Below are 20319 nucleotides of genomic sequence, written 5' to 3'. Positions count from 1 at the left end.
TTTTTCTTTTTTTTTTTTTTAAGATGGAGTCTCACTCTGTCGCCCAGGCTGGAGTGCAGTGGCACGATCTCAGCTCACTGCAAGCTCCATCTCCCGGATTCATGGCATTCTCCTGCCTCAGCCTCCTGAGTAGCTGGGACTACAGGTGCCCACCCCCAAGCCCGGCTAATTTTTTTGTATTTCTTTTAGTAGAGACAGGGTTTCACCATGTTAGCCAGGATGGTCTTGATCTCCTGACCTCGTGATCTGCCTGCCTCGGCCTCCCAAGTGCTGGGATTACAGGCGTGAGCCACCGCACCTGGCCACAAAATTTTTAAAGAGTATCTTACTGTAGTTTGTCCCTGCTTCCCCAGAAAACACTTCCATCAGCCTCCTAGGTTACTGTCAATCCCAGCAGCCAATGGATGGGCATGTCCCCATGTGTCCTTCTTGGGACAGGATCCATAGAAGAAATCTTTTCATGAAGGGATTCTCTGGTCAAAGAAGCCTGGAAAATACGGCACACTCCCTCCCTCAAACAGAGCTACTTCTTCCGAGCTTGGAGACACTCTCCAGTAAAGAAAACTCAAACTTTTTCAGACCATCATTTGCCATACTTAGGTGACTATCAAGTCTTTATTTCTGAGAATCACCCAGTAATATCCAATTCTTGAATTATACCAATTAAGAATCACAATTTTAAAACCTGGCATAAATTTTGCCTAGTGATGACATTACCTCATTTTGTTCACAGACATAACAACATGGCCATTTCATGAAGACATTGCTTCCAGCCTAAAATACAGGAATGAACCTTGAAAAAAAATGATATAAGAAAAATAACTTAGCAGATTGTGTTTATCCCCACAGTACCATAAATAATTCCTAAACTTCTAAATTGCCTTTTTGCAGGGGAGAAAATAAAACTGAGCCACTGAGAGCACATCACTACCTGCCTGCAAAGCTGCAGTGATCCCGTGAAGCAAGAGTTTCATAAATAGTTTAAATAAAATCCAATTATATGAGCATCCTCTTTTTCTCTCTGTTTTTTTTAAAGGTCTCTAAGAATTTCTTTAAGAGGAAGAAAAACCCTGATTAACCAACCATATATACCCAAGTCCTGCTGCTATGCAATTTTCTATGTGGTGCTATACAACAAAACACAATCCTCTATGGGTTTTATTAAGAAACTCTAGGCTGTTGAAGATTTGAGAGCTAAAATGAAATCTGAAAATTACATAATTTAGGCCCCTCACCTTACAGATGAAGAAACTGAGACCCACAGGACTTGCCCAAGATCTTCAGCCCAGCTGGTGGCCAGGCCTGACTGGAGCCAGGTCTTCACTCTGAGGCCCATGTGCTTCCCACTGCCCATCCTTGGAAACTGGGAATTGTACTGAGCAGCTGAGGGCAGAAAGAGCCACGAGCAAGCTTCAAAAATTAGGTCAGTTTCCCCCCCCGACATTTTACTGTTTCCATGAGCCTGAAGAAAGAATAACGAACATTGGGATGAGGAGTGGGGGGTCCACCCACCCACACAGCCATCCATCTAATTTATATATGGAGATTGAGTGTCTTCTATGTGCTAGGCATTGTTCTAGGAACTGGGAATACCATAGTGATCAAAACCAAAAAAATTCCCTGCCCTAATGAAGCTTACATTCCACTGATTCCAGAGTCTTCGACCTGAGACTAATTAAATTCAGACATCTGGCACTAAGATTTTTTCCTCTCTCTCTCTCTTTTTTTTTTTTTTTTTTTTTTTTTTTTTGAGACAGAGTCACGCCTTGTCACCCAGGCTGGAGTGCAATGGCGCAATCTCGGCTCACTGCAACCTCTGCCTCCCGGATTCAAGCGATTCTCCTGCCTCAGCCTCCCAAGTAGCTGGGATTACAGGCACCTGACACCATGCCCAGCTAATTTTTGTATTTTTAGTAGAGACGGGGCTTCACCATGTTGGTCAGGCTGGTCGCGAACTCCTGACCTTGTGATCCGCCCACCTTGGCCTCCCAAAGTGCTGGGATTACAGGCTTGAGCCATTGCACCCAGCCTGCGCTAAAATTTTAAAAAGATTATATTGCGAACATATGCACGTGCGTGCATGCACACACACACACACACACACACACACACATGAGGATCTTCCATATATCAGTAGCTTTTCAAAAACCTCCCATGTAGAGGACATTCCCACCCCCAATCCCTGTCTGGTTTTCAGAACCACCACCACAACCCACTAAAATACTGAGAAACTATTTCAGTGGCTTGTCTGCAGAGGGAGGGAAGTAAAAAAGTCAAGTTCTTTCCAAATATCCTTCCTGCTAAGTTAGAAAGGGAGGTGAAGAGGAAATACTTGAGAGAAATAAATGAGCTGAATTTTCTGTGAAATGATTTTGGAAGAGAGAATCTTAAGCATTCTATGAGCCCTTGGTAAGCTGAAAAAGAATATGACAACTACAATGTATGTTTTATCAGCCAGCTACAGCTGATCAACAAATCACTACAAAATCTCAGTGGCATGCAACAACCACCACCCGTCTGCAGGGCTGGGGCTCAGCTGGTCCAGACTGGCTGGGCTTCAGGCCCTGAGGTTGGTTCGGGTCCACTCCACATGCTTCTTACTGTTCTGGAACCAGCAAGCTACATAGGGCATGTTCACCTCATAATGGCAGAAGCTAAAAAGGGCAAAAAAACAACTGCCAAGTACATTTCAAGCCTCTTTTCCTGTCACATCTGCTAATTTCCCTTTAGCCAAAGCAGTTACAGGGGCAAGCTCCAAATCAACAGGGCAGAGAAGTATATTCTTCTCATAGCAGACAGTGCTTCAAAGTCAGGGGACCAAGTGCGCAGATACAGGGAGGGGTGAAGAACTTGGAACAATACTACAGTCTGATAAAAGAAGGGACCACTTGCATCAATACCAACTTTGCCAAATTCCATTTCTTTTCAATCCACACCTTTTATTTGCTCACTCACAAACTGTGCCAACAGCTTCTACATGTAAAAAGCTAATGGTTAGACTGTGTTTTTGGCGTTACTGTTTCATGAATGGGAGAAGACAACAGGAAAAAGGATAACAGTTTAAAATGGAAAATTAAGTCCACATTGATGGGGGGAAACTGGAAAGTTAAATGGAAACTGCTTTACATATGTGGCAAGCATACAAGACCTTAGACATTGAAATGAACATACAGGACAGAATCTCGGCTTTCCAGATGTTTCTTATATCTAGAAATCATGCCACAGACAGTACACAACACCTAACACAACAGTTGCAAAAACATCAGAAATGTAGACAGATACCACAGCTTGAGACAAGTTGCCAAAGCCTTTATTTTTATTACAGTAATGGAAATACCAGAGGCCTGGTGTGGACGAGAAGCAGGATTAGGGAAAACTAAAAAACATAGGAGGACATAAATCCAATTCAGTGAAAAGGGCATCACTGGGCTCCCAGGCAAGCTCTGAGCTACATTTCCTAGTCAAAGAAGCACATTCTAGAGTACGACTTCCCAGCCAAGGGAAACTGTCACCGAGGGTGGGACTAAATCTGACAGAACACTAGGAAAGAGAGGGTAAATGCTTGAAAGTCATTAAATATTTAGAATCCCAATGCTGAAAATATGAATGATAAGGCAGTAACATGAGAGACTTAAACTACAGAATCAAGCATGACAAGCAAAAGGGTTATCTTCATGAAACTTGCCAACTTACACCCACGCACAATCCCTGGTGAAGTGACTTTTTTGGAGAATGATGTTATATAAAGAAACCTAAAGCTACTCAAAAAAAAAGAAATGTGTGTGTGTGTGTGTGTGTGTGTGTATATATATATATACACATTCCATTTATGAAAGAGCAACTTAAAAAAAGAACAGAAAAAGAAAAGCCACAAACCTGAAGAATATAATCGCAATACATAGAAATGACAAATGATTAGTAACCGATATAAATGTAGAATTCCTGCCAGTTTTAGAAGACAGAAATGAGCCTCACCCAAAAATGAACAAAAGAAAAACTATAAATGTTAAATAAATATATAAAATTGTGTTCAAACTTAACAGTAATAACCAGGTAAATGCAAATAAAAACCACAATGTACCATTTGATTTAATTTATTATTTATTTATTTAATTTTTGAGAGAGGGTCTCACTCTACCACCCAGGCTGGAGTGGAGTGGCGGCATCATGGCTCAGTGCAGCCCTGATCTCCTGGGCTCAAGTGATCCTCCCACTTCAGCCTCTAGGCTAGGACTACAGGTGCACCACCAAGCTCAGCTAGAGATACTATTTTAAACGTATCAGACTGCCAAAACAAGTTGAACAACGTCAAGTGTTAAAGAGGATGTAAAACACCAGGGAACTTTAGAAAGGCTCAAGACAATATAAATTGGGCCAACCACTTTGGGAAACAATTTGATGATACCCAAAGATGCTCGTAAGTGCTGACTTTTAGCAATTCTACCGCTAGGTAAAACATAGCTCAGTGAGACTCTTACACCTATACATTCAGAGGTACAAGAATGTTCAGCAGTAGCATTTGTAACAGCAAAAAGAAAATTGTAACCAAGCAAATATTCATTAAAGACTGGATGAATGAACTATGGAACATTCATCCAGTAGAATATAAGCTGCAAAAAACAAAAGAACTAAAACTCTACCTATGACAACACAGATGAACTTCACACTAATGCATGAAAACCTAAAGTCAGGAAAGGAGCTATACTGTGATTTCATTTGTTAAAACATAAAAGCACATGAAAGTCAACTTGTTTTACAATATAAATAATAAAACTCTAATGAAAATCAAGGTAATAACACAAAATTCAGAATTGATTGCTTATAGAAGGGAGGGAGAGAGGGAAGGAGTGAAGACACTGACAGGGAGGGATACACAGAGGACTTCAACAAAGATGAGAATAAGGTTATCATTTGGAGTGAAAGAATAAAAAGAAAAACTTGCAGAATATATTCTAGCATCCTTTCTAGTCTCATTAGAAAATGGACTGAGTGGCTGGGTGCAGTGGCTCATGCCTGTAATCCCAACACTTTGGGAGGCCAAGGCAGGCAGATCACTTGAGGTCAGGAGTTCGAGACCAGCCTGGCCAAAATGGTGAAACCCGGTCTCTACTAAAAATACAAAAATCAGCCGGTTGTGGTGGCGCACACCTGTAGTCCCAGCTACTCAGAAGGCTGAGGCAGGAGAATCACTTGAACCCGGGAGATGCAGGTTGCAAGGAGCCAAGATTGTGCCACTGCACTCCAGCCTGGGCAACAGAGAGAGACTCTGTCTCAAAAAAGAAAAAAAAAAAAAGAAAGAAAATGGACTGAGCCAATAGCTTCTGGGAACATGTTCAGTGACACTAGTGACCGGAAAAAAAGAAAGGGAATTAAAACACCACCAGTATAAACTGGATACTGTGGCACATGCCTGTACTCCCAGCTACTTGGGAGGTTGAGGTGGGAGGATCACTCGAGGCCAGGAGCTCAAGTCCAGCCTGGGCAACACAGTGAGACACCCCCCCCCCACTTCTAAAAAACAATAACAACAAAACACCAGTATACACTTTTTTCCTGTTAAATGTAAACAGTAAAGAGAATGATAATGTTCAATATTGGTAAGGGTGTGGAAAAATCAACTCTTTCAAATACTGTAGGTACTTTTTTTCCAGTGTGCCTATGAATATGCATCATAAACCTAGGGAGGAAAAAACCAGTAATTCCACTTTTATAAACTTATCCCAGGAAAATATTAAGACAAGTGCACAGGACACATGGATAAAAATGTTATTGTCAACAACCCATCAACATGGGGGTGGCCAGAAAGATCCATCCACAGTGGCTGTGCAGCCACTGACAATGATGATGTAGATAAATATTTGGTAACATCAAAGGACACTTGTGTCACATTTCTTGCAGAAAAAATTAATACAAAAAATATTCAAAGTATGATTCTACTTTTTATAAAATATATATATAACTTCTATATGTACGTATATCTGACAATTATAAATATGCATAAAGATTTACAGTTTTATATAGGAATTAAATTTTATAAAGAATCTATTTTATGTAGGATCATGGAATTACTTTCATTTTCATTTTTATATTTTATTTTCTTAATTTTTCAATGATTACAGATTGCTTTTATATCAGAAAAAAAGTCTCACCATCTTAGCTGTTTTGAAAAGGGAGAAAGGCTAAGTAAATATTTGAACAGACATCTCCATTCTGGCAGCTTGAAAATATGTCACTAGGAGGAACTTGAGGCAAAACCTACACATGAGGCTGACGTGTATTTGTTTGCTTTTCTGAATGGGCACTAAAAGGGGCAAGACTGACTTAAAGGAAGAGAGGAAAGTTAAGAAGGTGAAAGAAAGGAACGGAGAAGGAAGGGAGGGCAGGAGGAAGGAAGCGAGCCAGAGTTTCACAGATCTTAGACAGTCTCAACTAACTGGCCTCAAAAATGTACCAGGCTTAATTCTGATTAATAAAGTTGACAGAGTAAATAGACAAGTGGAGCCAATACCACCACGTTTCCGGTACCACATATGTGTGTCACGCAATTATCCTTTCACCTGGAGTGCATTCACAACCCAAACTACAGTTCAGGTCCACTATGGGGGCATGAGCCCACCAGTCTATCCCTCTCTCTGATTACGACCAAAATCTCTAAACAACTAACAGAGGACTCTGAAAAGTAAACAAACAGAAAAATTATACAGGAGAGTCAACACTTGGAAAGGCAACCCACACATGGTGAAGTTCCTGCTTTGTTTTCTTCTCACATGATTTTGCCCCAAAGGTGAGCCCCAGTTGCATAGCTGCACAACACCACAGGCAACTAAACTCAAAGAGAAGCCTGTCTGTGTGTCCGCAGATAAAGGGATTCTGCAAGTTGAGGAGTCTGAGGGTATGATCTTGGGGTAGAGAAAGCCCAGGAAAGGATGCCCGAATTCTATGTGGAAACCTGCACAGATATCGGCCTGACACTGGAGTGACACAAGCACAGCACAGACTCCAACCAGCACAGAAAAGGCTGAGAAAACTGAACTGAGATCTGAACCACTCACACAAGTTGCAGACTAACCCCTTAAGTACAGGATGGACAAAAATAAGCACAACAAAGACTTACACTGAGAACTGAATCGCTGCCTCTAGGAAGCAGGTCCCACTCAAAGCCTAGAGCTCACCAGGTTGATCACCCTACTAAAACAGCAACAGTCACCACAGATGACAGGATGCCATTCAGAAAGTGCAATATACAATCCAAAATTTGTTTACAAACAACCAGGAAAATATCACCAATTCTTAACAAAAGTCAATCACAGGACGATCCAGACATTGGAACTATCAGATACAGGTTCAGTATCCCTAATCCAAAAATCCAAAATCCAAAATGCTCCAAAATATGAAACTTTTTGAGCATGGACATGATGCCCATTAAGAGATGCACATTGGAGCATTTTGAATTTGGGATTTTTGAGTTAGGGATGCTGAAACAGTAAGTATAATGCAAATATTCCAAAATCCAAAAATCTGAAACACTTCTCATTCCAAGCATTTTGGATAATGGATATTCAACGTGTACTTAAAGCAACCACTGTCACTTTGCTCTATGAGGTAAAGAAAAACAAACTTGATAGAAATGAAAATACAGGAATTCTCAGAAGAAAAATAGGAACTATAAAACAAAACCAAATGCAAATTTTAAAGCAAAAAAAAGCACTGAAATAAAAATATATTTGGTGATCAAGGCAGCAGAATGGAGACGACAGAGAACAAAATCAATGAACATGAAGATGGATCTGTGGAAATTATCCAATCTGAAAAACAGAAAGACAAAGATTTAAAAAAAAAAAGTAAGCAGAGTCTCAGGGTCTCCTGGGACAAAATCAAAAGATCTATCATAAGTGTGAGATAAAAGAAAACCATACCTAGACATATCAAAATCACATGGCTGAAAAACAAAGATGGGGGGGGTGGGTAGAAGCCTTGAAAGTAACTAAAGACAGCACAGTAAAAAATTATAGTTAATATTTTTTTTTAAAAAAAGGAAAGATAACAGTATTTACAAGTGAAGAATGACTGAAAAGATTATGGATGTCTCTTTAGAACTATAGAGGCAGAAGACAATGGATCAACATCTTTAAAGTTGCTGAGAAAAAAAATAAAAATCCATCAATCCGGAATTCTATATTCAATAAAAACATCCTTCAAACTAAAGGGGAAATAAAAACATTCTCACATAAAATAACGCTAAGAAATTATCACCACTTGACGTGGTCTATAAAAAATGCTAAGGAAAGTTTTTCTTATTGAAGGAAAAAAGAATAACCAGAAGGAAACATGTATTTTCAGGAATAAAGGAACAGCAAGAGAAATGGGAAACAGCTAAGTAAATATAAAAGAAAACTACGTTCCTCTTAATTTTTTAAAAAAATGCATATGACTCCTTAAAGGAAAAGTGTAACATTGAATCACAAGGTTTTCAATGTATGTAGATGTAATATATGTAACTATAACAATATAAAGGTAACTGGGGAGGAAGGAAGACAAGACAGGAATGGATATTGTAATATAAATGAAACAGAGTCCAAGGAAAGTTACCAGAGATAAAGAAAGACATTTCACAATGATAAAAGGAACAATTCCTCATGAAAACATAACTACTATGAAAATATATGCACCTAATAATATGGCTTCAAAAAAACATAAAGAAAAATTGACAGATAAAAGGGTAAAATAGCCAAGTCCATAATCATAGTAGAAAATCTTACTCTTTTCTGAGCAACTGATAGAGTACTAAGACCAAAAAATCAGTAAACATAGAAAGAAGAGCTAAACACTATTCAATTACCTTGATGTAACTGACATTTATAGAACACTCCACTCATAGGCTTTTTGCTTCTAGAGAATGGAAATATATGTCCACACAAAGAATTTTACAATGAAACACTACTCCAAATAAAAAGGAATAAATTGATACACAGTACGCACAACATGGATAAATCTCAAAATCATTATATGCTGAGTGAAAGAAGCCAGGTATAATGAATACACACTGTACAATTCCATTTATATAAAATAGTAGAAAATCCAAACTAATCTATAATGACAGCAGGTAGATCAGTGGTTGCCTGAAGACAGGGATGGGTGGAGGAACAGATTACAAAAAGGGCATGAGAAACAGTTGGGAATGAAAACATTTATCATCTTGATTGTGGTGATGGTTTCACTGGTGTATACGTATGTCAATAACTGATCAAACTGTATACTTTAAATACCTGCAGTTCATTACACTTCAATTATATCCCCAAAAAATTGGGAAAAATATTCAACCTATGCTACAGATAGGGTTTTCAAAGTATGGTCTGAATGTGAGTCATTCGTAAGAATTATCTAGGGTATTTGTTTAATATGCATATCTTGATCTCCATCCCAGACCTCCAGACTCTGATGCTCTATGAACAGACATTTTAAATAACCCCTCCAAGTAATTACTAGTCAGACATCTGAGAATGACCACTTAAGGCCCAATTCAAAGACCATCTCCTTTATGAAGTCTCTACTGATCCAACTGATAGACATAGTTCCCTTTTCTCATCTCACAAAGCTCGTTCTCACAAAATGCATTTATATGCATGACTATGTTCTAATGATATAATTTTATCTGCCCTACTACACAGAACTACAAGTTTTCACAGGGAGAAGGTGTGTTTCATCCATTTTCCTAATTTCCTCTGTCCAGCACAGTGCCTTGCACACAAAAGACATTAATTATATAAAAGGCATGTTTATTACCAGTACAGCCTTGGTCCATGCTATTACAGATTCACCAACTGAGATCAACAACAGTGAACCATGTTAAGTATGTGTAGAGGCTATAGAGATCAACTACCAGAGACAGGGACAGACTGGAAATAGACTCATGCTAATATAGGAAAAGCAAAGAGAGAGTATATCCCTCCTTGCAAACAAGAACCTAACTAACTCTGGGATGCACATTTCAAATATCTATCACATCAATATTCCATCCTGATTGTAACCAGAGAAAGGCCTGGCACCACCTTCTCTAATCCTTCTCTTCCCCACACATTGTGCCCACGGTACCCCTGTTATGAATACTTACCACATGGTACTGTAATCATTTGTTTGTATGTCTGTGTGTGCTGTGATATTTTCAAAAGCAGGAGCAATGCTGATTCACTTCGCTATAGCCTTAGAAGGACTTTGAAGAAATATTTGATAAGCAAGCCAATAATGATCCTTCAAAACCGGAAGCTGTTCATGTACCTATTTATAAGGTTTTCCCAAAAGAGCCAATTTTTAAATTTTGACAAAAAGGTAAGGAAGGTAATTTCACTTTTAAAAATATATTTTCAACTATCAAGCTTCTTCTCCCTCTTGGCCCACGTAAAATCTTCTAAACTTCACAGGGGCAAGGAATGGTAAATTCCTTCCTGGCATGATCACGGCTCATAGTTGTCCCAGTGATAGTTTTGGACGCGGTGCTCCATTTACTATGTGAAAAGACACAGCAGCCTGAGTCAACCCAGTGGGAGGCAAGTGTGTAGTATTTGGGGACGTGACTCAGTACTGTCCTCAAAATACCTCCCTAAGGAAAAAACAACCAAGTCAGCCTGAAAACGGTCACCACTCACATCACAATCACTCAGTCTAAGGATCCAGAAAGCAACGGTGAAGACACTACGACTTAAGGAAGAAGAAATAAAGTAAAATGCTACAAGCCATTTAAAAGAGCTGTGTTCCACACATAAAAACACATAGATGCCACAGTCGCTTAAATGTGTAATAAAATGTCTTCACTGACTTTTCAAATTAGCAATCTAATTTCATGCTTTAATTACATACACTCTATCACAGGGAAAGAACACACATGGTGGCATAGCCCTTCCTTAGAGGTAACTACAGAACAAATAAAGTTTTGTTTGCTATGTATTTGTTTCATTTTGTTTCAGTTCTTTCATTCTACGTTAGGCAGAATGATTTATTTGAAATGAATTTTTAGCAACTTCAAAATCATGCAATTTACTATTTGGGGAGCATAGCTTATTAGTTAACTGTTATCAGAAAGACTTGGCAAGTTTCACTAGCACTGTCTAGCTATTTGATCTGAATTACCTTTCTCCGGCTCTGTAAAACACGGGTTATAATAGCATCTACCTTGGAATCTTGTTATCATGGTTAAATGAAAGAAAGCATATACAGCATGCTTTATGGGATGCTGGCATACAGGAAGGGCTCAACTGATGTCTGCCACTATCATTGCTCCATCAGTTTCTTTGTTTTCTGGTTATTTTAGCACTCACCTGATTCTCTATAAGAACCTTAAAGGGGAGTCATTAATTATATTGTTTCTTGGAAGTTCTCTTTTAAAAGAGAAGGGAATGAAGAAAAGTAAAGAGAGGGGAAGAGCAGGGGCAGGGAGGAAAAAGGAAGGGAGAGCAGGGGAGCAAATATAGAAGAGATAGAAAGAATAGCAAAACTGCACGAGTGGGATAAAGTATACGTATTCGGTCTTTCTCCACGCCGTAAGAACTCAAAAAACAGAAAATTTAGCTGCACTTGCAAATGTCTGTGGTTAGTGACTGCCAGGCAGTTTACAGATTTTAACCACAGACATCCAAACACCTTTGAATTTGAGAACACAGAGCAGAACTTTGCCATAATAACTTCAAATTCAAATAGCAAAGTCTACACAGAATCTGTTCTATAAAATTGTCTCTTCTTCCATTTCCTTAGTTTCCTTCTCTTGTGGAATATTTAATTTAAATATTATGGCTGGGCGCAGGGGCTCATGCCTGTAATCCGAGCATTTTGGGAGGCCAAGGTGGGTGGATCACCTGAGGTCAAGAGTTCGAGACCAGCCTGGCCAACATGGTGAAATCCAATCTCTACTAAAAATACAAAAATTAGCCAGGTGTGGTGGAGGGCGCCTGTAATCCCAGCTACTCAGGAGGCTGAGGCACAAGAATCGCTTGAACCCAGCGGGGGCAGAGGTTGCAGTGAGCTGAGATCACGCCACTTCACTCCAGCCTGGGCAACAGAGCGAGACTCTGTCTCAAAAATTAATTAATTAATTAATTAATTTTTATGTGTACAGTTTCCCCAAAACTCAAAGCACATCCTACTATCACTGCGAATCTCTGAAACATATTTACAACCTAGGTGTCTTTTTCACTTTGCCATTCCATTCAAGAATATCTAATGTGGCTGATCTAATTGCAGAACAGCAGCCTCATTAATGTGCAATAATGACTTGGAAATCTGTTTCAGATAACAATATTCAGCCAATTACTGTGTGAATAAACCTCATAAAAACCCATCAAGGATATTGGAAACCGTGCAAGGAAGTGCAATTCCAAGCGACAACTGATGTGTAAGCTGATCATCCCTGATTTGCTTTCTGAGCTTCAGCCCCCTGACACCAGGTACTCCTGGGAGGAAGCCTAGTAGTCATTGAAGTCTTTTTCTAAAAAACAAAACTATCAAATCATCACAGAGGTATGTGAAGTCAGCTCCTACTCAAGGAGAGATTAAATCTTTCATATTCACGCCCAGTATTTTATGTTTTCTGTTGAGATGCACATACATCTGTTAGGCTGATTTTCCTTTTCTTCCTGTTTATTACTCTTACTTTTCTTTTTCCCTGTAAAATCACTCACTCAGCATAAAATGGCGGACACAGACATGACTACAGGTCAAAGAGGTAACAAATGACACTTGGTTAGAAATTGTTTCTATCACAGGCAGGAACAACTTCTGTTTAAATATTTCCTACTAAGGGGTCCCTCTGTTGACACATGGCTGCAGCCATTAGAAAAATTTTAAGTACAACAACATCAGCAGTTAATTTTTACTGAATGTTTGCTGTGTGCCAGACCCTTTGCTAAGCACTTGAGAGGAATCCCCTCGATCTATCCCCATAATGGAACTCTGAGGGTGTATCCTTGCACCCATCTTAAGCATGAGAAAGCCAAGGCTCGTGGGGTGATGAACCCTGCCTAAGGAGACACAGCTGTTAATTAACAGAAACCCTGGGTTTCCAGACACCCAAGCCCAGGCCTCACAACTTGTCCTCCCAGGTCCTGATGTCAACCTCTGTGCTCCCTCTCCTCTAGGACAGCTCTTCACCTATTTTAAAACTGCTCACGAAGCTTCCAGCCCTGTGCTGGGCTTTCTCCTGAGGCTTCCTCAGCAGGATGAAGAGGAATCTGGGAGCTTGTGGAGTCCAGGCCCCTGCAGATGGAGAGTACCTAAAAGTAAGAAGGGAAGGCCAGGCCTCCAGTCTCCCAGCCGAGGTAACACAAGCTCCTGCACTTCATGCACCCTGTCTCGTCACTCTCTGCTCATCCTCATTTTCCAAGCCCATGACCAGATATCATATCCTTACCCATGGTCTATTCACATTTCTTAGTTACCAAGAAGGACCTCTCTTCATTCTGCTACAGGAGGCTGGGCGGTGAACCCTGACTCAGAGCTGCCCTCCAAGGCCAAGCAGCAAATGTCCTTCTAAGGGAGCAGAGCCGGAAAGGTTTCCTGAACAATTCACATCAGTTCCTATCCAATTTGGTGCTCACTGCTTATGCAGTGAGCTCAAATGCCCAATCCAAACCAACTTTCCCTTTTTTTTTTTTTGGAGGATTTATACTCTGAAAAAAAAAATATATATATATATATGATTGGGATATAAAAAATATATATTATATATTATAAAATATATATAATATATATTTTATATATATTATATATATAATAATATATAACTATATAATATATTATATATAAATATATATATTTTATATATATATATATATATATATATATTTTTTTTTTTAAAGACTGAGTGTTGCTCTTTCGCCCAGGCTGGCTGCAGTATAATGATATCGGCTCACTGCAACCTCTGCCTCCTGGATTCAAGTGATTCTCATGCTTCAGCCTTCCAAGTAGCTGGAATTATAGGCACACCACCACACCCAGCTAATTTTTGTATTTTTAGTAGAGACAGGGTTTCACCATGTTGGCCAGGCTGGTCTCAAACTTCTGACCCCAGGTGATCCACCCACCTCAGCCTCCCAAAGTGCTGGGACGGCCTCCTAAAGTGCACAAGCCTGTAATATTTTTTAATTAATTAAATTATATTAAATTTTTTAATTAAATTCAGATAGTAACTTCAAAAAAGTACTACATTCAGACAGTGACTTAAAAAATCAAATTCAGATAGTGACTTAAAAAAATACTCAATTCAGATAGTGACTTAAAAATTACTCAATTCAGATAGTGACTTAAAAAATACTAAATTCAGATAGTGACTTAAAAAAAAACCTCACAGCTCTGAAATTACATTTAGAAGCCATCATTTTTATTAAGCAATGGTCTTACAGAAAAGAGCCAGACAGATCTTTCTGAAATGCCTATAGATACACGTAGAATTCAATCAGCAACCTCGTGTTTCCATTTTCTCTCAGTCAGGTGGCACCGCCTATGCAGAGGGAGGTGATGGATTAAGCATTAGGGGCCTAAGTGTTTTTACACTGCGTTTTAGTATATTTATAAAATACTTGCTGAATTTGGGACACTATACTAAGTGCAGTAAGAACAAAAATGGATTATGCATTGTCTTTGTTCTTAAATAGTCTGAAAGACAAACTACACCCCTGTGACATACAGCAAATGCCTTTGGGGCAATTACAAAGCAACATATCAACAAATACGAAATCACAAAGTACAAATCCAGCAGCCAAGTGCTGACAAGGTGGATCTCCAAAGACAAAGAGCCTTTGCAAATACAGATGTGAGAAATAAGTTTTTCCAGGGCTTAGTATCAAAGACAAATCTAGAGGGGAATCTGAAGAGAGACCAGTGATGCTGCTGCCCGCATAGAAGTATGTAAATATCTGCAAGTGTGCAACGGGGCTGCCTGAGAAGGGAGGGTTCCTTTAGAGCACGTGTAAATAAAATGTGGGATTCTTTTTTACCTGAATTGACCAGTTGCTGTTCCATCACCCCGCAGCCAAGAACTTCCAGCCATTCTCCATGAAAGTTGATCTCCATCTCAAAGGAAGGATGTGTAAAAGGGAAGTAGCAGTCTACCCATCTTATCTCCAGTTCTGCAAAGTTGCCAAAGAAACAAATAAGTAGTGTTAAATAGCTGTCTGCCCTTTCTTGTGATCAAATTTTCCCTTCCACTAATGACACCAATTACTACATTCTGAGTAAAATAAATAGCAAACAAACTAATTTGCAACACGTTAGGGTGAGGCAATAAATCTTAAAACTTGTGAAAAACTGGGCATGTCTTCTCCAATATAAAAAACACTTTGTGTAATTCCAGGACCCTCTGAAACCAAATCAATCACTTGTCAAATCCCTGCCACCAGCTGGCAGAAGAAAACACTAGGCCAAGATCATGGGAAAGCAAGTAATTCTTTTAGTTTCTATACATGAAAATGACATTATTTCAGAGTTAAAGAGAGTATATTTTTACTATATTTTCCACCAAACTTACATATCAACAATATGACCAATTTAAGATAAACTGATCAACTTTTACTTCCATAAGTATATATTAATATATATATTATTTTTAAGTTTATAAAGCTAATAAAATGTCAGATTAAACCAAATCTATCAGTCAATTTTAAGTAAAACATTTTTAAAGTCCAACATTTCTCCTACAGATGAATGATTAAAAAGCACATGCTAAATGCCAGAATGAATTTCTAAATAAGCAAACATAAATACAGCACTTTTGAGAAAAAGTGCTGTAATTTAAGCAATGGCTTTACTATTTAACAAGGGAAAAGACTAATGAATTCAAAACAATTAAAGCCTGCAAAGAGCAGAGGTCACTAAAAGCAGAGAAGCCATATCAGAGGGTCACCTCGGAGCTTGATGCCCACTGAGAAGAACACAGAAAAAAGTGGGCATTTTGACAAATCCTGTGTCCCTGTCCCTGTGTCCCTTTCCCTTCCTGTGCTGACCTCTTCTTTTTTTAGGCAACACTTTGCTAAAGGACTCGATTCTCCATGGTAATATGAACATTCCCTCTTGTGAATTTAAAATACCGTATGTTCTCACCCCAAACTACCTGCATGTTAAATCTTGTGGGAATCAAAATGTGAAGCAAATAAAAATAACGACAAAAATGGCTTCTATCTATTGAGGACTTACTATGCTTCTACCAACCCATTTCATAAATTCGGGAAAAAAAAAAAAAAAGGCAATTGTCTTGCCCAAAGTCCCACAGCTAGCAGGTGACTGGGTCACTGTGCCAAACCCAGGTCTGCCCAACTCCAAAACCCCTGCTCTTGCTCTTGTTTTTTTGTTTTGCGTTGTTTGATAGGATCTCACACTGTCACACAGGCTGGAGTGCAGTGGCTCCCCAATCATAGTTCATTGTAACTGCAAACTCCTGGGCTCAAGCAATCCTCTTGGCTCAGCCTCTGAGAGTAGCTGGGACTACGAGCACGCGTCATCATGCCTGGCTAATTTCTCTACTTTTTTTACTTTAGAGATGAGGTCTTGATGTGTTGACCAGGCTGGTCTTGAACTTCTGGCCTCAAGCAATCCTCCTGACTCAAACTCCCAAAGTGCTGGGATTATAGGCAGGAGCCACGGCACTCGGCCCCCAAACCCAGCTCTTGACAGTTAAAACATAATTGCCTGCCCATCAAAAAAGATATTTTGAGAGTCAAACATTAGACAAGAGTGTAATTATCAAACACAGGGGGGCTTTCCTATGGCCCAGATTCCACAGGAGAAGGCAGATTTTTCTTTAATTGATTTGTTTTAATTGCATTTATTTTCCTTCTTAGCTGCTGTCTATGACAAGTGTCAACTGATTTCTGTTTACAACAGTAATACAATATTTCCCCCTCTTATTTTCTCTGTGGTATAACAGACAAACATTAAAGTGCACAGATATAAAGTGTATAATGTGACAAATGTTGACATAGGTATGCACCCATGATACTGTCACCACAATCAAGACAATGAACATAAACATCACCTCCCAGCTTTCTCATGCCCCTTTGTAATCCTACCCACCTGCCCACTGCCCCACTCTTCTCCTGACCCCCCACATCTGTAGGCAACCACTGATTTGTTCTGCCACTATAGATGAGTTTGCATTTCCTAGAATTTTATAAAAATGAAAACATACAGAATGTATTCCTTTTTTTCTTGCTTCTTTCATCATGGTTATTTTAAGATTCACCTGTGTTGTTGCACCTATCAATAGTTCATTCCTTTTTATTGCCGAGATCGCATCAACACTTTTTCTAACTGGGAAAAAAAAGCTGGTCTTGTTGCAGGCCGTTGGAGAACTGTCCCCACGTCCCCTGAGTAGTCGACTTTTCTGTGTGGAAGCTCAGACACGCAGAGCCACTGCTTATTTGAGACTGTATTCTGAGAAGAAGGGATTTATATACCTGTATCCCTGCCCATCTTTGGGACCAACAATTCCCTATCAATATTTTTGTAAAAAGCACCAGAGACAATCCTGCTAACAAACAGAAATGTGTGACGTCTTGGGACATGGAAGTGAGTGCAGAAGGACTGACAGACAAAATAATTTCTATCTTTCTTTTTTTATAACTCTTGGCAGGTAAGCGGAAAACATTTTATGACAACAGTTTGGAACAATATATTTTGTGTACATGGCTTTGGATATTTGGCCTGAATTTTACCAAAAGCAGGAACAGGACTCAGGGTTAACATCATGATTTCATATAATTAAATATAATTAATTTTATGTAATTAAACATTACCTAAATGCTTGGAACACAGCGGTAAAGTAAGTGCTACACAAGTTTACTTTCTCAGTTTGCTCTTAGGTTCTGTTAAAAAAAATCATTTTGGATAGGTTAAATAAATATGGAAGAGTTCAGTTATACAACTCCATCTCTCACAACTGTAATATCTTAGGTTCTCCCTAGTCCAAGAGGAAGACATTTCAAGACATTAATAAGCACTCAAAACAATTACAAGTGTTGATTAAAGTCATTCCATAATCAATGTTTATTAAACCCTAACTAAATGTCTACTGCATATGGTCTCATAGGAAGCCGCGTCTCCGCAGAGACAGGTCCCTGTTTACACACACCCACTAGAGCTGCTGGTGCTGATGGCGTCAGCACAACACAAGGATAGAACTGAGAAGTGATGTTATGGCTCTCCCTTCTCCAGGAACCTTCCTTCACTGAAGGGCTTTTGCTTTACCACTTCTATAATGAGAAAAAACAATTATAGCTTTGGATTGAAAATTTCTGTAATGTTGAACAAATTCTTAAGATAAAATATGTTTTATCAACCCTTGCTCTTTTTTTGGTTTAAGATCTCAGCCACCACAAGCCCTCAGTTTCTTCTTCCTCAATCATCCTGCAGGTGTCTTTTTTGGTAACAACGTGGGTAACTGCTCCACAGTGAAAACTACAGATAGCAAAGCAAGAAAAGCAGGGAAGTTAGCCGATGTTTTTCAGAATCCACCAAGATGATAAACACTAACGATTTAATGGAGCAGAATCTATTGATACTACCATAGAAACTAAAACAGAAAACACAGACTGGTAAAAGTTGTGTCTAATGAGACCAGGAAGTTTTTAATCCTTTTTACCCCCTCAGATCCTCTGCTCAGTTTCCTTTTAAAATCTACATGACCCCACAAAGAATGCCAAATCTATACACCATTCATTTCCTCTGTTCTGCTACTTTAAGGACTTCTTCAGTTTTTAAGATTTGCCTCTTTCACATAGACAAAAGTCAAAATCTGTGCTTTTGAAGTCTTATCCATAAAACCTTTGCCTAGACCAATGTCCTGAAGTAATTCATCTGTTTTCTTCTAGTAGTTTTATGGTTTCAGGTCTTACATTTAAGTCTTCAAACCATTTTGAGTTGGGTTTGTATACGGTGAGAAAGACAGGACTTGCCCAGAATCATTTATTGAAGAGAATATCATGATGGATATGCTAATTTCCCTGATTCGATCATCACACATTGTATACATGTATTAAAATGTCACTTTGTACCCCATAAATGTGTACAATGATGTGTCAACTAAAAATAAAAAAGGCCAAAATTTGCAAAGCACTATTTTTGAGTACACTGTGTCTCTACTTCAAACATAAATAGTAATTATTTGAAAGTAAATTATATTAATGTGAACTTTTTCCCAATATACCATATTTTCTTACACATTTTAACAATTTAAATTTGTTACATTGAGGGCTGGACACAGTGGCTCATGCCTGTAATCCCAGGACTTCAGGAGGCTGAGGCGGACAGATTAGTTAACATCAGGAGTTCGAGACCAGCCTTGCCAACATGGTGAAACCCCGTCTCTACTAAAAATACAAAAATTAGTCGGGTGTGATGGCACATGCCTGTAGTACCAGCTACTCGGGAGGCTGAGTCACGAAAATTGCTTGAACCTGGGAGGTGGAGGTTGCGGTGAGCCGAGATTGCGCCACTGCACTCCAGCCTGGGTGACAGAGTAAGGTTCAGTCTCAAATAAATAAATTAATTAATTGTTACATTGACACATTAACAGAGATTTTTTAAAAAATCATTGGTAGTGAAATTATTTCTTGAATACTTTGATATTACCCCCAAAATACACTTTCTTCTTGTTTTTCAATCTATGATCTCAGAATTACTGTAGGTATTATTATATCTAGTTGAAAAAGCATCTTGACATGCTTCTTGTATTAAAAGATACAATGCCAAATAACTAGCTCAAAACTATGTTGAGTGTGACTTATTTCACATGTCAAGTATTAGAAGTCAGAATATTTACTAAAAATTACGTATTTTGTATTATATATTAATAGAGGAGAATTTTCAGTAAGCATATCCAAATCATATGGATTCATTATGCATAAGACTAACTTCTTATTGGGGCTATAGAGGAAAATTAAGTGCATATATGAACTATATATCTAGTGGAAAATAATGCCAAGGTTTTTTTTGTTTTTTTTTTTCCTATTTCCTTGTGTCTTTTTGTGACGGGGGAGGGGAACTTAATAATTTCCTAAACCACACAGATGAAGCTCAGAGCTTTTTTAACGGCTTCAGAACTCTGAGATTACAGCAACTGTCAAAAATTATACACCTCAACTTTCAGCCTAGAGCCACATGAAAGAAAGTATACTTTAGAAAAAAAAACCACACCTGGGTTCAAGCCCCAGCCTTCTACCATTTTTCCTGTGAAACCGCGGGAAGCTTACTTATCCTCTTTGAGCCCCACCTGCCTCTTCTCTACACCGTGGATAATGATTGCTCTCATCCAGTGGTTTCAAGAAAAAACCCTGTGGGAGC

General features: G+C 38.9%; 1 protein-coding gene across 8 annotated transcripts in view; it reads right to left on the bottom strand.

Annotated features, from left to right (window-relative positions):
• Nucleotides 1–20319, bottom strand: part of FARS2 (phenylalanyl-tRNA synthetase 2, mitochondrial) — a 512480-nt gene that overhangs the window by 326464 nt on the left and 165697 nt on the right. For all 8 annotated transcript variants that reach the window (XM_063605131.1, XM_003806719.6, XM_034961385.3 and 5 more), the window contains one exon: nucleotides 14982–15113. In XM_063605131.1, coding sequence (XP_063461201.1) covers nucleotides 14982–15113 — 132 coding nt within the window. The remainder of the gene's footprint in view (nucleotides 1–14981; nucleotides 15114–20319) is intronic.

This window comes from Pan paniscus, chromosome 5 (genome assembly GCF_029289425.2).
Source record: "Pan paniscus chromosome 5, NHGRI_mPanPan1-v2.0_pri, whole genome shotgun sequence".
Taxonomy (NCBI): domain Eukaryota; kingdom Metazoa; phylum Chordata; class Mammalia; order Primates; family Hominidae; genus Pan; species Pan paniscus.
Note: the sequence above shows the minus strand (reverse complement) of the source record. Positions and strands in the feature narration are given on the sequence as shown.